A 20181-nucleotide genomic window follows, 5' to 3' on the forward strand; every position below is an offset into this window, starting at 1 on the left:
CCATTTCTTTATTTTCTTTTATCCCCCTTTCTTCCCCCATTTCTTTATTTCTTTATTTCTCTTTCTTCCCCCCATTATTTTCCTTTATTACCCTTTCTTCCCTTCATTTCATTTCCCTTTCTTTCCTGCATTTCTTTATTCCCTTCCTTCCTTCCTCTCTCTCTCTCTGTGGAGCCTGAGTGGTGGGCATTATGAGTGCCTGTGTGGTGGGACTGCTGCTGGGGTATATGGGTACCTTTAAAGGTCACTGGGAGCAGCTGCAGTTTCCACATGAAGGAAGGGAGGGAGGGGTAGTAGGGGTGGGGGCTTTGAGCCAGTTACCACCAGTTCAATTTGCACTTGATTATTCCAGGTTGTGTGGCCTAATATACTGAGTGTGTGACCTAATATGCTAATATTAGGGGATGTGGTCTAATATGCTAATGATTCCTGCTGGGCTTTTTCTACAAAAAAAAGCCCTGGGGCCTGGCTGGCAGGTGAGGATTGTGGGGCCCAGCCATGCTGTGCAGCAGCCTTCCTGGGGCCCGGTTGGCCGGCAGGAGTGGCAGGCCGGCGGGGGGAGGGGTGCACCAAATTAGGCTCATCCCACATGACTTCAAATAGAAAAACAATTATTTGCATTAATTTTGCCAACCTGAATCATTCTCCCTTGGCAGAGCACTGCTTTTTAGGTTGATAATTTTGTATGGCCTGCGAATGATGTTATAAATATCCAAATGGCCCTTGGCAGAAAAAAGGTTCCCCACCCCTGGGCTACTGGGAATAATTTATTTGGATTTGGGAAATTTTCAGTATTTTTTAAAATAAATTTTATTGATTATAAAAAAGACTTGAGTACAGTATAAAGTATAATGGAAAATTGCAAAATTTAACTAATAATATAACCACTATATAAATCCTCATTATATAATACTAGTAAGACAAAGATCCATACCTTTCAAAAAATAAACTCTTTTTCCTTGTTATTCTCAGTTAAAGTGTGATTATAAATTTAATATAACATGCATGGTATTTTTCTTTTTGAAGTAATTTAATATAGGTCTCCACATTCATCATATCCATGGAAATTTCAGTATTGACAGCTGGACATTATTTGTGCTGAAATTCCTGACTGGATCTTTTATTAGAAAACCTTCCCTCAACCACTCATTTCTTACCTCAGTGATTCCTAACAGTCTGTTGATCTTTGTCATTCAAAGCTCCGCCCCCATTCCACAAGTAGCCCTATGGATGGTTGCTATGGACACCCTCTGCCTCAGAAAGAGATTCCCCCCAGTCTTGTTTCTCTCCTCCTGCTAGTGGCCTGGAATTTCTTTTTTGCATCCCAAGCAGAGGTTGTGTGCCCCCAGCCTCAAAATTCTTACCCCCAGCTTAAAAATGACAAGTGATCTTGCCTGGTTGTTTGTGCTGGTCTTGAGGAGTGTCCTGAAGGAGACTGCTGGCCAAACACCGCCTCCAGGGTTTAGATATGCCTCTTATGAGGTGATCATCCCAAAGAGACAGACCCCCAGGTATGAGCAGAAAGAACCCCAGCATGTGAACTACCTGCTGAAGATAGAAGGGAAGAGCCACCTGGTCTACCTCAAGCAGAAGAGACCCTTTGTCCCCAAACACTTTCCTGTTTTCACTTACAGCGAGAAGGGGGATCTGCAGGTGGACTATCCATTCATCAGGGATGACTGCTTCTATGATGGTTTTGTACAGGGCATGCCTGTCTCTTTGATTACTATTAGTACTTGTTTAGGAGGTCTTAGAGGTGTTTTGCAAGTAGGGAATAAGTCCTATGAAATTGAACCTGTCCCAGCATCTGCTATGTTTCAACATGTGGTATATCGACTAGCTGAAGAGGAAGGGGCCATCCGCATGAGGTGTGGGCTGACAGAAGAAGAAGAACTTCGACAGGCAGCCATGATCCCAAACACTAGGAATGTAGCAACTGGCAGATCTCAGGACAAACCCTGGTGGACACACACAATGTATGCAAAGCTTGTCATTGTGGTGGAGCATGAGCGCTATGTTCAGTTTGGCAGAAATGAAACTGTTGTTGCTTTGAATGTTCTGAATTCCATCTATCTTACAAATTCATGGTATGTTCCAATAGGTGTTCAGGTAGCCCTTGTTGGACTGGAAATATGGTCTGAAAGGAATTTCATAAATATTTCTACAGATCTTGCTACTGTCCTTGAGCATTTTAATACTTGGAGAAGAATAAATATTCTTCCACGTCTACCACATGATGCAGGCCATCTTTTTGCATATAAGAATTTTGGAGATCAACTGGGATTAGCATTCACTGGAACAGTGTGCTGGAAAGAATGGTCAAGTGCTGTTAGCTCATATACAAGTCCTAGTTTGTACTATTTTACTAACACATTTGCCCATGAACAAGGGCATATTCTTGGCATGGTCCATGATGATGGCTTGTGTAAATGTGAAGAAAGAAGCTGCATTATGGCTGCCTATCACTCTAACAGTGATAAATTCAGCAACTGCAGTTACAGAGACTATTACAAGTTAATGAAATCTGGTAAAGTTAATTGTATGTTTTCTGCTGCAGATCCAGATAAACAGTATCAAGTCACAAACTGTGGGAATGGAGTAGTGGAACATGGTGAGCAATGTGACTGTGGGTCAAAGTGGAACTGTCGATGGGATCCCTGTTGCCAGTCTGATTGTAGGTTACGTTCTGGTATGACTTGTGCTTTTGGAGAGTGCTGCGTCAAATGCCAGTATCTTCCGACTGGAGCTGTTTGCAGGGAAAGTACTAGTGTCTGTGATCTTCCAGAGTACTGCAATGGGTCTTCAGAATGGTGTCCTGAAGATGTCTATGTACAAGATGGTGCCCCCTGTTCAGATGGTTCATTCTGTTACCACGGGAACTGCTCAACTCACAATAAACAGTGCAAAATGATCTTTGGCTCAAGAGCAACAGTAGGTTCACAGGGATGCTTCAGAGATCTGAATACTCAAGGTGACCGCTTTGGCAATTGTGGATTTAATGGTGTTGCTTATAAAAAATGTGATAACAAGAATGTTCTGTGTGGCCGAATCCAGTGTGAAAACCCTAAGGAATTACCTTTATTGAAAAAACACAGTACCATAATTCAAACACGCGTTAACAACACACTGTGCTGGGGCACAGATTACCATCATGGAATAAGCATACCTGATATTGGAGCAGTGACCGATGGCACTCTCTGCGGCAAAGATAGGATATGTATTAATAAGGAATGCACTGATGTGTCCCGTGTGCAATATGATTGTAATATGACAAAGTGCCAAAATCGGGGAATATGTAACAGCCACAAAAATTGCCACTGTGATAATGGTTGGGCCCCCCCATACTGTCTAGATAAAGGCTATGGTGGCAGCATTGACAGTGGACCCCCCCCACCTTACAAAGTCAGCTCACCATTTCATAATGGACCCTTAATTGCTGTTGCAGTTGTTTCTACTGTTGTTATTGTTGCTCTTGTTGCTGGTCTTGGTATGTATTATGGAGGCCCACTGATGCAATGGTGGAGAACATTTCGGGCATGATGCCGTGAATAAAATTGACACAGGAAGACAGCCAAGAAGAATTCTAAGTGTATTATATAGTACATATGATCTGTCACAAAATGAATTAAACGGAAGTAGTCACCACTCATATATTAATCAATATAAATTTCAATACTAAATGACCAGTTTATGCATAAGGATGTTTGAATGTTCAAGGTATTGAATTATTTTTACTGGTGTTTTACTGAATTTTTCTCATAGGTACACAACAGATCATCAGTTCTGATTTGTTTAAGCTAACTAACCAGTATCAGTCTGGTGAGTCACCAAACCTCTACTTTCTTGACCATAAGAGAAAAAAAGAAAAGAAAATCACAGCAGTGAGCGAGTTTTTTCCCCCATCACAGGGCTTACCCACAGAAATGTATAAATTCCAGCACTATTTGCATAAGTGAACTATCCTCAGTTTACACTGGCCCTTTCTGCACTTCTATTTTGTCTCTGTCTCTGAGCACATCCAAGTATCCCTTTCTGTTGCATTCCTTTTTCTTGCTTCTACATTTACTTTACATGCTTGTAATTCAGTGTTCAGACAGCTTCCAGCACACTTTTACCCCCAATTAACAAAACTCCTTTTGCTGCAATTTTTATTTTACTTTTGAATTGCTAATTCGTTCTTAAAATAGAATTGTTTCTGTGGGTATTTAAGTGCCACCCACTACCCTCCTCTGTTTCTGCCTCTCTGGCCCTTTCTGCTTTGTGTTTACTATGGCTCCCACCTCCCACCTCCATTGCTTTAAAAACCTGCTTCCATAATCACTTGTGCACTTATCCCACTCTCCCATTGGACTTAGAAATTCCTTCCACATCCTTTCCCCAGCATTCTGCTGTCACTTCTCTGTATCTCCATAGTTTCCAAGAGTGGTTTTTCAGAGCAGTATTCACCCCCCTCCTCTTAATTCACTTCCAAGCCAATAGTAGAAACATTTCCTCGGACTTTCCCCCTCCCCTCCCCTGGCAGGCTAATTTATCTGTTCTTATTGGTCAGTTTCACGCTATGCATATCTTTTGAAATAGATGAGGAAAGTAATTGCTTAGTTTAGATGCTGGGCTATTTTGTATTTTTGCGGGGGGGGGGGAGTTTTCCTTTAAATTGACTCTGACCACAAATATTTCAAACCTGTAGAATAATGCTTTGTTTACATTATCATCTCAGCTTCTCCTTTTGTTTGTTGTTCAGTCGCACAGCTGAGTCCGACTCTTTGCGACCCCATAGACAAAGTCACGCCAGGCCCTCCTGTCTTCCACCATCCTCCGAAGTCTGTGTTTGTTACATCAGTAACACTGTCCAGCCATCTCATCTTTTGCCATCCCATTCTTCTTTTGCCTTCTGTCTTTCCCAGCATCAGGATCTTCTCCAGTGATTGCTCCCTTCTCATTTGGTGGCCAAAGTATTTGAGCTTCAGCTTCAGTATCTGACCTTCCAGGGAACAGTCTAGGTTGATTTCCCTTAAGACTGACTGATTTGATCTTGGGACTCTCAAGAATCTTCTCCAGCACCACAGCTCAAAAACATCTATTCTTCTGCGCTCGGCCTTCCTTATGGTCCAGCTCTCACAGCCATACATTACTACTGGGAATACCATTGCTTTGACTGTACAGATTTTTGTTGGCAGGGTGATGTCTCTACTTTTTATTATGCTGCCCAGGTTTGCCATAGCTGTCCTCCCAAGGAGCAAACGTCTTTTAATTTCATGGCTACAGTCACCATCTGCAGTGATCTTGGACCCCAGAAATGTGAAGTCTATCACTACTTCCATGTCTTCCCCTTCTATTTGCCATGGTTCATCCAGGCCAGCATTCTGCATGATGTACTCTGCATATAAATTAAATAAGCAGGGTGACAATATACATCCTTGCCAAACTCCTTTTCCTATTCTAAACCAATCAGTTGTTCCATATCCCATTCTGACCGTTGCTTCTTGACCCTTATACAGGGTTCTCAGGAGACATGTGAGGTGGTCTGGTACTCCCATCTCTTTGGGACTTGCTGCAGTTTATTGTGATCCACACAATCAAAGGCTTTAACATAGTCAATGAAACAGAAATAGACATTTTTCTGATACTCCCGGGCTTTCTCCATAATCCAGCGAATGTTGGCAATTTGATCTCTAGTTCCTCTACCTCTCCGAAACCCAGCTTGAACTTCTGGTAGTTTCTGATCTACATACTGCTGAAGCCTAGCTTGTAGGATCTTTAACATGACCTTGCTGGCATGTGAAATGAGTGCAATACTGTGATAGTTTGAACATTCCTTGGCATTACGCTTCTTTGGGATTGGGATATAAACTGACCTTTTCCATTCCTGTGGCCACTGTTGCGTTTTCCAAATTTGTTGACATAATGTGTGCATCACTTTAACAGCATCATCTTTTAGTACTTTGAATAGCTCAACTGGGATATCGTCATCTCCACTCGCTTTGTTGTTAGTAATGCTTTCTAAGATCCATTTGACTTCACACTCCAGAATGTCTGGCTCAAGGTCAGCAATTTCACTGTCTTGGTTGTCAAGGACATTGATATCCTTCTTGTATCATTCTTCTGTTTATTCTTGCCACCTCTTCCTGATCTCTTCTGCTTCTGTTAGGTCCTGACCGTTTTTGTCCTTTATCATGGCCATCTTTGCACAAAACGTTCCCTTGATTTCTCCAATTTTCTTGAAGAGATCTCTTGTCCTTCCCATTCTATTGTTTTCCTCTATTGCTTTGCATTGTTCCTTCAGGAAGGCCTCCTTATCTCTCCTTGCTGTTCTCTGAAAATCTGCATTCAGTTAACTTTTCCTTTTCACCTTTGCCTTTCACTTCCCTTCTTTCCCCAACTATTTGTAACGCCTCATCAGACAGCCACTTTGCTTTCTTGCATTTCTTTTTCTTTGGGATGGTGCTGATTGCTGCCTTCTGTACAATGTCATGAACCTCCATCCATAGTTTTTCAGGCACTCTATCAACTCTAGTTCCTTAAACCTATTCTTCACCTCCACTGTATATTCATAAGGATTGTGATCAAGGTCAAACCTGAATGGCCTAATGGCTTCCCCAGTTTTCCTCAGTTTAAGCCTGAATTTTGCAATGAGTAGCTCATGATCTGAGCTGCAGTCAGCTCCAGGTCTTGTTTTTGCTGACTTTAAGGAGCTTCTCCATCTTTGACTGCAGAGTATATAATCAATCTGATTTCTGTGTTGCCCATCAGGTGATGTCCTTTTAGATTGTTGGAAGAGGGTGTTTGCTATGACCAGCCTATTCTCTTGTCAAAACTCTTTTAGCCTTTGCCTGGCTTCATTTTGTTCTCCAAGGCCAAACTTGTTCGTTGTTCCAGTTACCTTTTGACTTCCTACTTTGGCATTCCAGTCTCCTGTGATGAGAAGGACATCTTTTTTTGGTGTTAATTCTAGAAGATGTTGTAGATCTTCATAAAACTGGTCCACTTCAGCCTCTTCTGCATCAGTGGTTGGGGCATAGACTTGGATTGCTGTGATATTGAATGGTTTGCCTTGGATACGGACCGAGATCATTCTATCATTTTTGAAATTATATCCCATTACTGCCTTCCTCACTCTCTTGTTAACTATAAAGGCCACACCATTTCTTCTATGGGACTCTTGCCCACAATAATAGATGTAGTGATCCTCTGAGTTAAATTCACCCATTCCCATCCATTTTAGTTCACTGATTCCCAAGATGTCGATGTTCAGTCTTGCCATCTCTTGTTTGACTACATCCAGCTTACCTTGATTCATAGATCTTACATTCCACGTTCCAATGCAGTATTGTTCTTTGCAGCATCAAACTGTTCTTTCACCATCACACACATCCACAGCTGAGTGTCCTTTCAGCTTTGGCCCAGCTGCTTCACTCTTTCTGTGGTTACTTGGACTTGCCCTCCGCTCTTCCCCAGTAGCATATCGGGCACCTTCAGACCTGAGAGGCTTATCCTCCAGCGCCATATCTTTTAGCCTTTTGTTTTGTCCATGGGGTTTTCTTGTCAAGGATACTGGAGTGGTTTGCCATTTCCTTCTCCAGTGGATCACATTTTGTCTGGGTTCTCAGCTGTGGCCTGTCCATCTTGGGTGGCCCAGCATGGCATAGCCCACAGCCTCATTGAACTGCGCAAGCCTTCTTGCCACGTCAAGGCAGCAATATCTCATTCTAAATAACAATAGGGGGAACTCAGACTGCAAAGCACTGATGTCTCTGCCTCCTCTCCAGCCAAGTGGTCAGCATTGACTCTCACTAAATTTTTAAAGCAGTGCCTGGCAGTGTTTTTTTCCCTCCAGCAAACTCCTTGTTTACTGATAAGGGTGCGGGGGGAGACATTAATAGCTACCCCACAGTAAATCCAGGTGGAAGAGTCACCTATTTCAAAAGGCACACCCAGTGTGAAACTAACCAATCAGGAGAAACCAATCCCAAAACACTGCCTGGCTTTTCTCATTGGTATGTAGAATATATACACCGCAATTCTCAACAGTAATTTGAGAGACAAAGATGTGAAATACAGGTACAGCGTTCGAAGTAAACCCAACCTACTCGACTTCAGTGAAAATCAGAAGTAAGTTGTCTATGTAGAATGGACCTCTGTCTTAGGTTTACACTCCTCCCCATTCTGTTTTCATCCTCTCCTTCTCCAAAGAGAAGAGAGGATGTGTCCTCCTGTTCAGGCAAACTTTTAAAATGCAAGAGAGCATAAGAAGGAATCAGTGAATAGGGGATCCCCGGCTTCTAAATGTGTCAGTCTTGCATGTGTGGGCCTAGATTTCCCCCACCCCACTTTCCTTTCTTTTTGCAGAATCATGGAGGGAGGGAAGGGTTGGGTTTGCAGTTAAAAGTTTTGAAATATGTTTGGCCTTTTCTTCTTGCTAGACAAAGTAGCCAGTTACCTCAATAGTTAAGTATTGTACTTATTGTACAAAACTTATCAGTTCAAGCCCTGTTTTGGGCAGGTACAGTTTGCAAAAAAAAAAAAAAAGTTATTTAATTTTTGCTAAAAACTCAGATGAGTTTAACCGTGCTTTAACTCAGGAATAAATTTATCATTAAACTTTGATCACTGGTGAAATTTTTTTTACTGAACCACGAGGTCATCAGAGTGACTTCCTGCTTTCCTTTTTTCTTAAAGGTATAGTATCCTATTCTCTGGTCTCAGGCTCCATCAGAGGAAAATGCCAACAATGTTCAACTAGTATCCTCTTGACTGCTTCCCTCCCTCTTTAATAGTTTTATTGATGGTTTGTGGGATGCAGGTGTAAGGGAACCAATGCAAGAAACATGTGAAGGGGCTCATGCAGGCTGCCAATGTCCTGATTTTTTAAAAATGTTCTACAACCAGGTGTCTGCAGCCCCAGGGGTGTGTATTTTTACTGGCTTCTCTTTCTCTTCCTTGGTGGCAGCAGCCTCTTCAACTCTTTTCTTTCTCCAACTAGGCTAGCCAGCAGCAGATTCCACCCCCCACTAGATAGGGTGGAAATACAGAAAGCATAATCCACAGAGAGTAGTGTTCCAAGCACAAAGTACCAAGGAAATTCAACATATGTAGAATTAAAGCAAATGATCCGAATCCAAGGCATAAGAACTTGAGTGTTGGGAAACTAAGGAGTAAAAACAGAATGCAGAAATAGCCACTGACTGAATAAACCTCTACCACAGGCATTCTTGCTCCCAATCATTTTAAAAGAACCATAGTACTTGGGGTTATCAGTCAAAAGTCTAATGAATCTGAATCACACTGTCTTACTGTTGCCCAAGTCCTGTTGCTGCCCAAAATAAATGGTATGATCAGGGTTCTGAAGCTCTAGGCTGTTGGGAATCATTTGTTTGGATTTTGTATATTTCCAGTATTGACATCTGGACATTATTTGTGCTGAGTGTTCATTAGAAAATTCCTGATCGTCTCGTTTATTAGAAAACCTTCCCTCAACCATTCATCTCTTCCCTCGGTCATTCCTAACATAGTCTGTTGATCTTTGACACACAAAGCTCCGCCCTCATTCCACAGGTAGCCCTATGGACGGTTGCTATGGACACCCTCTGCCTCAGAAGGAGATTCTCCCCAGTCTTGTTTCTCTCCTCCTGCTAGTGGCCAGGACTTTCTTTTTTGGATCCCAAGCAGAGGTTGTGTGCCCCCAGCCTCAAAATTCTTAACACCAGCTTGAAAATGATGAATGATCTTGCCTGGTTGTTTGTGCTGGTCTTGGGGAGTGTCCTGAAAGAGACTGCTGGCCAAACACCGCCTCCAGGGTTTAGATATGCCTCTTATGAGGTGATCATCCCAAAGAGACAGACCCCCAGGTATGGGCAGAAAGAACCCCAGCATGTGAACTACCTGCTGAAGATAGAAGGGAAGAGCCGCCTGGTCTACCTCATGCAGAAGAGAGCCTTTGTCCCCAAACACTTTCCTGTTTTCACTTACAGCAAGGAGGGGAATCTGCAGGTGGACTATCCATTCATCAGGGATGACTGTTTCTATAATGGTTTTGTACAGGGCATGCCTGTCTCTTTGATCATCCTCAGCATTTGCTCAGGGGGTCTTAGGGGTATTTTGCGAATAGAAAGAAAGACCTATGAAATTGAACCTGTCCCAGCATCTGCTACCTTTCAACATGTCGTATATCGATTGGAGGGACAGGAAACTGTTAGGTGGTGTGGGGTGGCACAAGAAGAGCAACATCAACAAGCAGCCATAATGGAAAATATAGAGAATTTATCAGCTGAAAAGGATCAAGACATTCGTTGGCAGACATTTGCAATGTATGCAAAGCTTGTAGTTGTAGTAGAACATGAGCGATATGTCCAGTTCAGCAGAAATGAAACTGTTGTTGTTTTGCAACTGTTGGATATCATCCATTTTGTAGACTCACTCTATGTGCCACTTGGTATTCGTGTAGTCTTGGTTGGACTAGAAATATGGTCAGAAAGGAATTTCATTCATATTTCTGACAATCTTGAATCTGTACTTGCCAATTTCAATAACTGGAGAAAAAACTCCCTTGTTAAACGTTTAGAACATGATGCAGGTCACTTACTTGTATATAAGAATTTTGGACTTATGGATGGATTTGCATATATAGGAACAATGTGTAACCCCCTTTGGGCAAGTGGTGCTGAATCATATACTAGTACCAGTTTATTCTTTATTTCTAGCACAGTCGCCCATGAACAGGGACATATTCTTGGTATGAGACATGATGGTGAGTACTGTACTTGTGAAAAGAAACCCTGCATTATGTCTGCCTTTTATACAGACAGTGATCAGTTCAGCAATTGCAGTTACAGGCAATATTTCACCCAGATGAAATCTCATGGAGCAAAATGCTTATTAATTGCCTCAGACCCCAGTAGACAGTATAAACCCACATACTGTGGAAACAAAGTAGTAGACAGTGGAGAGCAATGTGATTGTGGTTCAAAATTAAATTGTGAATCAGATCCATGTTGCCAGTCGGATTGCAAGTTACGTTCCGGTGTCACTTGTGCTTTTGGAGAGTGCTGTTCCAAATGCCAGTATCTTCCCATTGGAACTATTTGCAGGAAAAGTGCTAATGTTTGTGACCTTCCAGAGTATTGCAATGGGACTTCAGAATGGTGTCCTGAAGATGTCTATGTACAAGATGGTGCTCCATGTCTAGATGGTGCCTACTGTTATCATGGGAATTGCTCTTCTCATAAAGAACAGTGCAAAGTGATCTTTGGCTCAAGAGCAACAGTTGCTTCAGAAGTCTGCTTCAGAAAACTGAATGCTCGAGGTGACCGCTTTGGCAACTGTGGTACTGATGGCACTACTTATAACAAATGCAGAACTAGGAATATTCTCTGTGGACAAATCCAGTGTGAAAATATTGATCAGTTATCTTCTTTGACAGAACACAGGACCATAATCCAAACACACATTAGCAACACTCTGTGCTGGGGCACAGATTACCATACGGGAATAAAGTTTCCTGATATTGGAGCTGTGAAAGATGGCACTCCTTGTGACAAAGATATGGTGTGTATTAATAGGGAATGCACTAGTGTGTCCCTCTTAAAATACGACTGTAATGTGACAAAGTGCCAAAATAGGGGAATATGTAACAGTCGTAAAAATTGTCACTGTAGTTATGGTTGGGCCCCCCCATACTGCCTAGATAAAGGCTCTGGTGGCAGCATTGACAGTGGACCACCTCCCCAAACTCAAGTCAGTGCAATATATATTATAGGACTCCTAATGCTCCTTAGTGCTTCTGTCATTGCTGCTGTCCTTGCTGTGTATCGTAGGGCAGAACTTTTTCAGTGGTCTAGAGCTCTGATCTCAGGATTCCTTTCAACAAAGAGGTACCGTATCCACTACTGAACATCAAAGGGAACAATTAAAAAAGTATTAAAATTATTAAGAAATAGTGGGTTCTCATGTAGTGTATTATTACATATAAATTCATGTGTTATATATGGTATTCTGCAATAAAATAAATGCAAGTTACACCCTTTAGCTTAATTTTAACTGCTTTTTGATGAAATTTATCCCACTGGCATATGGGGTCATCAGTAAGAGAGAAAACATTTGTTTTATCTGGATATTGTGTCTGTCCTTCAATCTGCAGAAACTCCTTTCATGCTACAGCAGTGAAATTTTTAAATCGGAAAATCCTACCTCCTGACCAAAATATTCCAGGTTAAATTCAAGATACTGGTGAGGTAAAGCCTTCTGTGGCATTGGCCTGAGATATATGAGAGAATGCCTTCTGCCACAGACGATAATTTGCTGGTGGTTCAATCTGCCATCAGTCTGATGACCGCTTCTGAGGAGCACTTCTTTGTGTTGGCCCCTTAGGCTATGGAAGCAATACCTGTTGGGATTTGTGGGGTGCAGGATCATATTGCTTTTAAGCGGGCCTGGAAAATCTTTCTGATTATTTGGTTCTTGTTGCTTAAATATGCTTTGTTGGTTAATTATATACATTTATTTCCTGTTTAAACAGTAAATTGTGTTCTTGACAGTAAATTGTGTTAATGACTATATTGTATTAAGCCTGGGTCAAAAGGAAGGCATTTATATCTCAGAATACACCGTCTTTGAATTTGCAAAAATAAATATTACAAGAGTTGTGTACAACACAAAATAAACAATACAATAACGATAAAGGTTGGCGGTGCTAGGACCTTTTAAAGTGACAGAAACCCCAAAGGGGCCGAAACCCCCCGTCTCCAAATGAATAGATATAAATCCAAACTTGGAAATAGTCCAACTGAAATTCACAAAGTGGGTGCTCCTGAGGAACGTAGCTTCAACATAGTCGCTTTCTTAAAAGATGTCTCTCTAGATTTTGATGACATTTCAATTCTTTCTTTGGTTTAACGGCTCAATTACTTACGAACTGCAGTGATAATAATAATTACCGACCAAGGTTTAAACATATCAAAACAATAATTATATGTAAAGTCATACCCCCTTCTACATTCTCTAATCACAGCATCAAGCTTCTCATTTCAGTGTGAACATCAGGCTCTTTCATTATGGAGCTTACCCCATCTTAGGCCGTTTTCGCACTTAGCGTTTGCTCCCCTTTTTCCGCGGCGCAATTATGTCCAGAGCATTTTTCTCGTTTTCCCACTAGTGACTCTTTGCGGCGTCGCCTTCCCTGAAGCCCCGGCTCAAATCGTTTTCCCACTGGCATCGGCTTGAGTCCGATGCCCTGTCAATCATTTTTTTTTTAAGCGCAAGTCTGGTCGCGTAATGACGTACTAACGTACTAACGTAACATCGAGCTGCTGCCTCCCCTTCATTTCTTGGACAAACCGCATCACGTGTGCTGCTGCTGCTTATGGATTGGCTGCAGCTGTAGAATCCTCCACAGCCCTTTATGTATTAACGGAAGCATTCACAGTGGAGAATCCTAGCACTAGATTCCCCCCCCCCAAATTCTGAAGCACTAGATCCCCCCCCCCCAAATTTCCTCCGCTCTCTTTCCCCTCCCCGGCTGGCGCTTGCAACGGGGACCTGACTGATTCCTGCTGCCAGAGCTCCCCCCCCCCGCTCCATTCTCTCCTTCCCCTTCTGTGGCGCGTGTGAGGAGCTCGGTCGCGTCTACTTTCTAACCGAGCGGAATGTAGCCAGGGAGAAGAATGCAGGACTCCAACTTCCCATTTTATACATGGCGATTTTGTGCAGGTCCAGAAATCCTGGTGGCACAGCTGAGGGAGGCATTCCCTTCTTAAAACACACACACATGGACGCTGTGGCCCGCACCGGCACTACATTCCCCCCCCCCCCAGCAATGGTCGTTTTCGCATTATCGAGATAACGCAACAGCGGAATAACGCAACTAAAGTCAATAATAAAAAAAAATTCTAACGAAACCAATTGAAGTGCCAATTGAGGCTATTCCAGGAGGGTTTTTTTTTTTTCTATTTGTTAATTTCGAAATATCGCTATTACGCAAAACTGTGAAGTTTAAAAAAAAAAAATGGCCGTGCCGGCACTTTGGGGAAGCGCCGCGAAATGCTGATGATTGGCCAAGCGGGTGGATGGGGTGGGAGGACGGAAAGGGAGAGGGTGACGCCCCCAAAGCAGTCGATCCGGCGTGGATGGATTTCGCACAGGAAACTCCGCTGAGTGGATCCGGAGTGGATCCGGAGGTTTTCGGAAACTCCGGCAACTTGCTGAAAAACATACTCCGGCGTAAAATCCCTGAAGCGCCGGAGCAAAGCGCAGCGCCGGAGCAACATGTGTGAAATCCAAGAGAAGATCCGGAGGTAAATGGGGCGCTACGCCGGAGCAAACGCTAGTGGGAAAACGGCCTTAGTCTTAAAGGGATATTTGCTGCTGCTTGTCAGGTGTAACCAATGTAATTTAGATGAATGCTGTATATTCTATCTCCTTGTTGAGACCATATGGTTAATATGTTTTAAGTCTAAATATAAATTTTGTCTCCATTTGCAATTAAATCTTTTTCACATACTCTTTTTTGTATTCTTTGTTTTTATAAACATAAATTACACAGAATCTCATGTCCTCTAGGCTATGCCCCATGCTAATGCAATGATCTTTCACTGGGGCATTTTCCACGCCCCTGGAAATTCTGGCCCGATGTTCCAACACCCATGTATTTACTGCACATGTGGACTTGCCTGTATTTCGCATCCCACATTTGCAAAAAGCTTGATATATTATGTTCTGTGTTTTGCATCCTACAAAGAAATCACATTGGATATTGAGTTCCTTCATTTTATTAAAAAATGTTGTCCCCTCCAGGAAGTATTTACAGGCCATGCAGTTTTTGCACTGGTAGAAACCTATTGGTCTGTTAGCTGTCTGTAATGGTCTAACAATATCAGTCCTGACCAGCTGATTTTTAAGGTTTCTCTCCCTTCTCCAACCTATCTCCGATGGTTCATTGCAACCTGGCAAATGTGACACAATTTGCCAATGTTTTCTAATTATTCCACTGATTTTGTTAGAAAATGAGAGTATTGAAAAGCACATTGGTTACACCTGGCTTACAAGTGAGTTCATCTTGCAACTGAGATTTGAGTGGTTGCTAATCTTAAAGTTTGATTTTTGGTAGTGTGCAGGAAGGAGTATAAGGTAATTGTTAATACCATTGCTCTTGATAAAGTTTGGGTTGCTGTGGGCAGCCCTGAAACGCACATAAAAGTATAGTCGACAAACACGTTGAGGAGGAAAGAGTAATTTGTTCTACTGATCCAGGCCTATCCGAAGAAACAGATGGAGATATCTAACGAACACTGAGACACTCCCTTCTTGTTTACAGTCAGTGGGGCATTGTATCTTTATGGATTGATTTCAGTGAAAAACAAGACTTGTCTGTATGGAACATTGAGTGGATATGAGTTGAAAGAGTCTCAAAGGAATTACTTTGGAACAAATTTGGTTGCCTATCTGACTGTTTTTTCACACACCTTTAGTATTGTAGCATTGTTGTTAGCCTTTAAGAATGTACTGAGTGGTAAAGCTGCAGTACTTCAGTCGGAGCCCTCTGCTCACGACCTGAGTTCGATTCTAGTGGAAGCTGGGTTCAGGTAGCCAGCTCCAGGTTGACTCAGTCTTCCACCTTTCTGAGGTCAGTAAAATGAGTACCCAGGTTGCTGGGGGGAAAATGTAGATGACTGGGGAAGGCAATGGCAAACCACCCCATAAAAAGTCTGCCGTGAAAATGTTGTGAAAGCAACGTCACCCCAGAGTTGAAAACGACTGGTGCTTGCACAGGGGAATGCCTTTACCTTTTTAATACTGATTTTAGTTATTCTTAGAGCTATAAAATTCTATTGGAAAACTTTAAAAGTTTGGAAAGTGTTTTGCTACACAGTTCTTTTGGGCTTTAAACCTGGGATGGGCAGATGGAAGAGCAGTGTAGGGGGCTTACACGTCTGTTCTAACATCTTTGACTTGCCCATCTCCAGTCTCTCATATGTCACATTTTCCAGGCTATCTGAAATACCTGAAAAACATCTCCTTATTTTCTTCAATAGAAGCCTTTCTCTGAACCCAGTTCCTTCTGCAAAGCAGAGGCAGCCTTGGTGGGAATAGGAGAGAGGGGAAGTTTTAGTCTTGTTTTGGTCTTCAGGGTTGTTTTATCTATGTACTAGGAATAAGGCCCATTGTTGGAGGAAATAAAACAGGCTCTAGAAAGAGGCTCTGAGCGAGTGCCACCCACCCTTGTTGACTCGCCACCCACTCACCCAAGTGGAGGCATTTACTCCCCCCAACCTTGGTGTCTTCCCACCCAACCAATGCAGTCATTTTCTGTAGGGAAACTGATCTGACTTCAGCTTTCCATCTCCTCCCCGCCCCCTCTGCTGCCTCTACCTAGGAAAAGTGCATTCTTTTTCCACAAAGCGGCTTACATCATTCTCCTCTTCCCTTTTTGATCTGCGCAAGAACCCTGTGAGGTAGGTTAGGCTGAAAGTCTGTGAGTGTGCTGAAATCACAGTGTGGAGGGAAGCAACCTCAGCAGGGTATAATGACACAGTGTCTACCCTGCAAAGCAGCCATTTTCTCCAGGGGAATTGATCTCTGCCATCTGGAGAGCAGTTTGAGTGATCTCCAGCCCCCACTTGGAGATTGGCAACAATGGTTCCCCAGGAGGAAATGGCTTGTTTGGAGAGTGGACTCTATGGCATTGTAGTATTCTGAGGTCCCATCCCTCCTCAATCCCCACCCTCTCCATGCTCCTCCCCTCAAATATCCAGGAATTTTCCAAATATCCAGGAATTTTCCTTCCCAGCAGCAGTAGCAAGCAGCCAGGGATAGAGTAGCCAACCTCCAGGTGGAGCCTAAAGATATCCTAGTATTACAGCTGAACTCAAGACAACAGATTTCTCTTCCCCTGGAGAAAATAACTTGTTTTGGAGGGTGGATTCTGTGGTATTATATTCAGTTGAGGCCTCTCCCCTCCCCAAACTCCGGGTTCCGTAGACTCTACCACAAAATCTCTAGGAATTTTCCACCAACCTGGAATTAGCAGGACTGAGCCCAATGAATTCTCCCTCAAAGGTCAAAAGTGGTCTTGTTTCTGTCAGATTGGTTGCCTAGCTACAGCTACTGATTTGTAGCTTCCCCAGTGGCCCAATCTTTGCCTGTCCTGGGTCCTGCAATGGGCAGGGAAGAGGAGCATAGCCAGTGAATGGCATGGGAGAGTGCTTGACTGGTGGTTCATAGGCCAATCACTAATGAAGCGCACACCGCAGCCAACGGAAAACCTGTACTGGGCCAATTCCATTAGGGAATTATTATCTTTTTTTTGTTCTGCTTTTTAATTGATTTTGTGCTTTTATATTAGACTCAGGCCTGTAGCTACAGGGGGCTTCAGGGGGGTCCACCCCTGACTTCCTGTCAAGGCCCTCCATCTAGGGTTGCAAAGTCCAACCCCAGAAATATCTGGGGACTTTGGGGGTGGAGCCAGGAGACACTGGGGTGGAGTAGGGGGAGGGGGGAAAACGGCACCGGGGAGCGTGGCGAGCCGCCCCGCAGCTGCCGCCTCTTCTCTGCTCGCCGTGGCTGCTCCTCCGAGATGGGCTCAGCTTGAGCTTATCTCAGAGGAGCAGCCACGGTGAGTGGAGAAGAGGCGGCAGCGGCGCAGCGGCCTCGCCCGCTCCGCCTCTGGGATGGAAGCGGAGGGGGGGTGGAGGCGGGCCAGGGGCGTGGCGAGCCGCAAGTCCGGGTCCTAGAAGGGCCCGGATTCGCGACTCGCCATGCTCCTGGCCTGCCTCGCCCTCCCCCGTGCTGCTGCCGCCTCTTGGCTGCTCCTCCGAGATGGGCTCAGCCTGGGCCCATCTCGGAGGAGCAACTGCGGTGGGCGGGGAGGGGGCAGCAGCGGTGTGGCGCCCTCACCCGCTCCAGGATCGGGCGGCTCGCCATGCTCCCCGGCGCCGTTTCCCCCCTCTCCCCCCGCTTCCATTTTTTTGGGGAGTGGGGGAAGAGGGTGGAAATCCTGGGGTCCCCCACCAGGGCGGGAGGGTTGGGAAGCCTACCTCCAACTGAGGGCCCCCGACTGGGAGGAGCAGGAAGGGAGGGCGCAGCTGGCTGCAAAAGTAGAAAACCCAACTGAGCAGGACAGGAAAGGGAGAGGCAGCACATCTTTGAGCTTCCTGCAGCTGGTTTCAAAGCTGGCTGTGAAAGCAGGAAGACTCAGAGGTGTAGCCAGAATTTTTTTTAGGTTGGGAGAGGGGCCCCTTAAAAAATTCAAGTGCACCCCCATTTTTTAAATGTCCCCCAACCTAAAAAATCCTGACTACAGCCCTAATTACACTTAATTGTTAACCATCTTGGTGTCCTTGATTGGACAGAAAGGTGGGATATTAATGTTGTAAAAAATTAATAGAACATGTAGCTTGCTGGGTAATCTTGGGTCACTCCATGTTTCTAAGACTAGCCTCAGAGGGTTATTATCAGAATTAAATGAATAAACCCTTTGCATGATATTTCCAAATGTTTAGATTAGGGTTGTCAGCAAAACTCAATTCCCCTAGAGCCAACGCTACCTTCGGAGGGGACATTTCCAGCTCCTCCTCGGGTTGGAAACTTTAACTGTAAGCAACCTCTGATTTTTGACATCTGAAGTTCTCCCCAGAAATTTAGTTTCAAACGTGAAATCTGATGAAAATCCAGCAGACCGGTAGAATTTTACGGGTGTTTATGCAAGTAACAGAGAGAGAGAGAGCACCATCTTTTGACTTAGAGTTGCTGTTTTTGTATATAAGCTAAGCATTTTCCTAGAAAGGACTGGCGACTGCAGAGGGACATCGGACCATAATGACTCCCGAGAAGAACTACAAATCCCAGAATCCTTAGAGGCTCTTCCTGTCGTGAGGCTGATGAAACAGAAAGTATTGCGGTCGCTGCTGCCGTGTTTCACCTCCAAACGTGTAGAGAAGGGGGGGTGGGCAGGTGGAAGGCAGAACCCTGCAAGAGACCAAAGTATGAATGGAGGGGTGGACTATCTCCTCTCTGAGGAAGTTATCAATCTCACCAGAGGACCTTCAGGTACAAGGTCGGGGAGAGGGGGGTGGCGTGGGCGAGGGTCTGCGGCATTAGACCCTGAGTTTTGCAGCTGCGCCGGACACCGGCTTCCTCTAGCCCAGACCACCAGCTCATTCGTTGGCCTTTTAGGCTCGCTAAGGCCTGTACAGCGGTGCGCCTTGCTTTGAGTTGCAGAGCCGTTTCTGAAGACTTTTCAGTGCGTGGGAGAGGAAAGCCTCTGCTTTAGCATATTAATAATAGACCTGTAGGAAGTGTTCCCAGTCGGTGCCACTCAAAGAGTGAAGGAAGGCAAGAGAGAGAGGGGTTAGCCCGCCTTGCGCTCCGGTTGACATCGTGTGCCGTTCAAGTTATTCAGTACAGCCGGCTGGCTTTTAACACAGGGAAGAACGTTTGTGGCCCCTCCCCCCTGGGAAGGATTATATTTTTTCTAAAAGAAGGGGGCTTAATTGAGGATAATTGTGTGTGAATTTTGAGCGGCATTGGAACTTTATGCACCCCCCCCCCCCACCGACTGTTTTGTGGAAGGATAAAAAGATGCGTCGTGCTTTAATATTAACTCGTTGCTTTAATATTAGTGGTTCACCGAGGCGCACGTTGGAGAACTGGTGCAAATGTGTGCTGAAAGAGTATGCTTTCTGACAGTACAGGGTGCTCCCCCTTGCCTTGCCTTCATCTCATAATTGTAGTTCTCACTTGGAGCTTCTGCTCGGAGCCATCATAGTGGAACAGACAGAATGATGGGATTGGGTTGGGGAATTCTGAATATAAATCCTTGGATATAAGTAGTTTTAAAGGTTCTTATAAGGCATGCAAGGGGAATTTCTTTTTTTCTGGACATGAGGGCAATGTTTGTGAGATGCCTGCAGTACACCACTGTATTTACAAACGTTGTTGAATAGTGGAGAAGGGGTCTGGGTAAAAGTTGGATCTACACGGATCTTCATGAATTCATATGATTTTTACATTGAAATGAAATAAAACCAGTATTATTCTGTAGATCCTGTCTTAGACTATAGGCAGGACTACAAAAATCATGCCTCCACGAATTCGTGGTGCCTCAGCAGTGCAAAAACAGGGCTCCAAAACACGGATCCTCATGAATTCATATGATTTTTATGGTGAAATGAAATCAAACCACCATCATATGGT

The 20181-nt window shown here is 44.0% G+C and overlaps 3 protein-coding genes across 3 annotated transcripts in view; all 3 read left to right on the forward strand.

Moving 5' to 3' along the window:
- Positions 1-1375: 1375 nt before the first annotated feature.
- Positions 1376-3540, forward strand: LOC132589615 (disintegrin and metalloproteinase domain-containing protein 20-like). Its single transcript, XM_060262364.1, has one exon. It carries the CDS (start codon positions 1378-1380, stop codon positions 3538-3540), a length of 2163 nt encoding a protein of 720 aa, XP_060118347.1. The 5' UTR covers positions 1376-1377.
- Positions 3541-9711: 6171 nt separating this feature from the next.
- LOC132589616 (disintegrin and metalloproteinase domain-containing protein 20-like) lies at positions 9712-11886 on the forward strand. Its single transcript, XM_060262365.1, has one exon. The coding sequence runs from the start codon at positions 9712-9714 to the stop codon at positions 11884-11886; it is 2175 nt and encodes a 724-aa protein (XP_060118348.1).
- Positions 11887-18782: 6896 nt separating this feature from the next.
- SYNJ2BP (synaptojanin 2 binding protein) overlaps positions 18783-20181 on the forward strand; it is a 41958-nt gene continuing 40559 nt past the window's right edge. The window contains exon 1 of the mRNA XM_060261686.1: positions 18783-19035. Within this exon, the coding sequence (XP_060117669.1) occupies positions 18867-19035 (169 nt within the window). The 5' untranslated portion in view covers positions 18783-18866. The remainder of the gene's footprint in view (positions 19036-20181) is intronic.

Source organism: Heteronotia binoei, chromosome 21 (genome assembly GCF_032191835.1).
Source record: "Heteronotia binoei isolate CCM8104 ecotype False Entrance Well chromosome 21, APGP_CSIRO_Hbin_v1, whole genome shotgun sequence".
Taxonomy (NCBI): domain Eukaryota; kingdom Metazoa; phylum Chordata; class Lepidosauria; order Squamata; family Gekkonidae; genus Heteronotia; species Heteronotia binoei.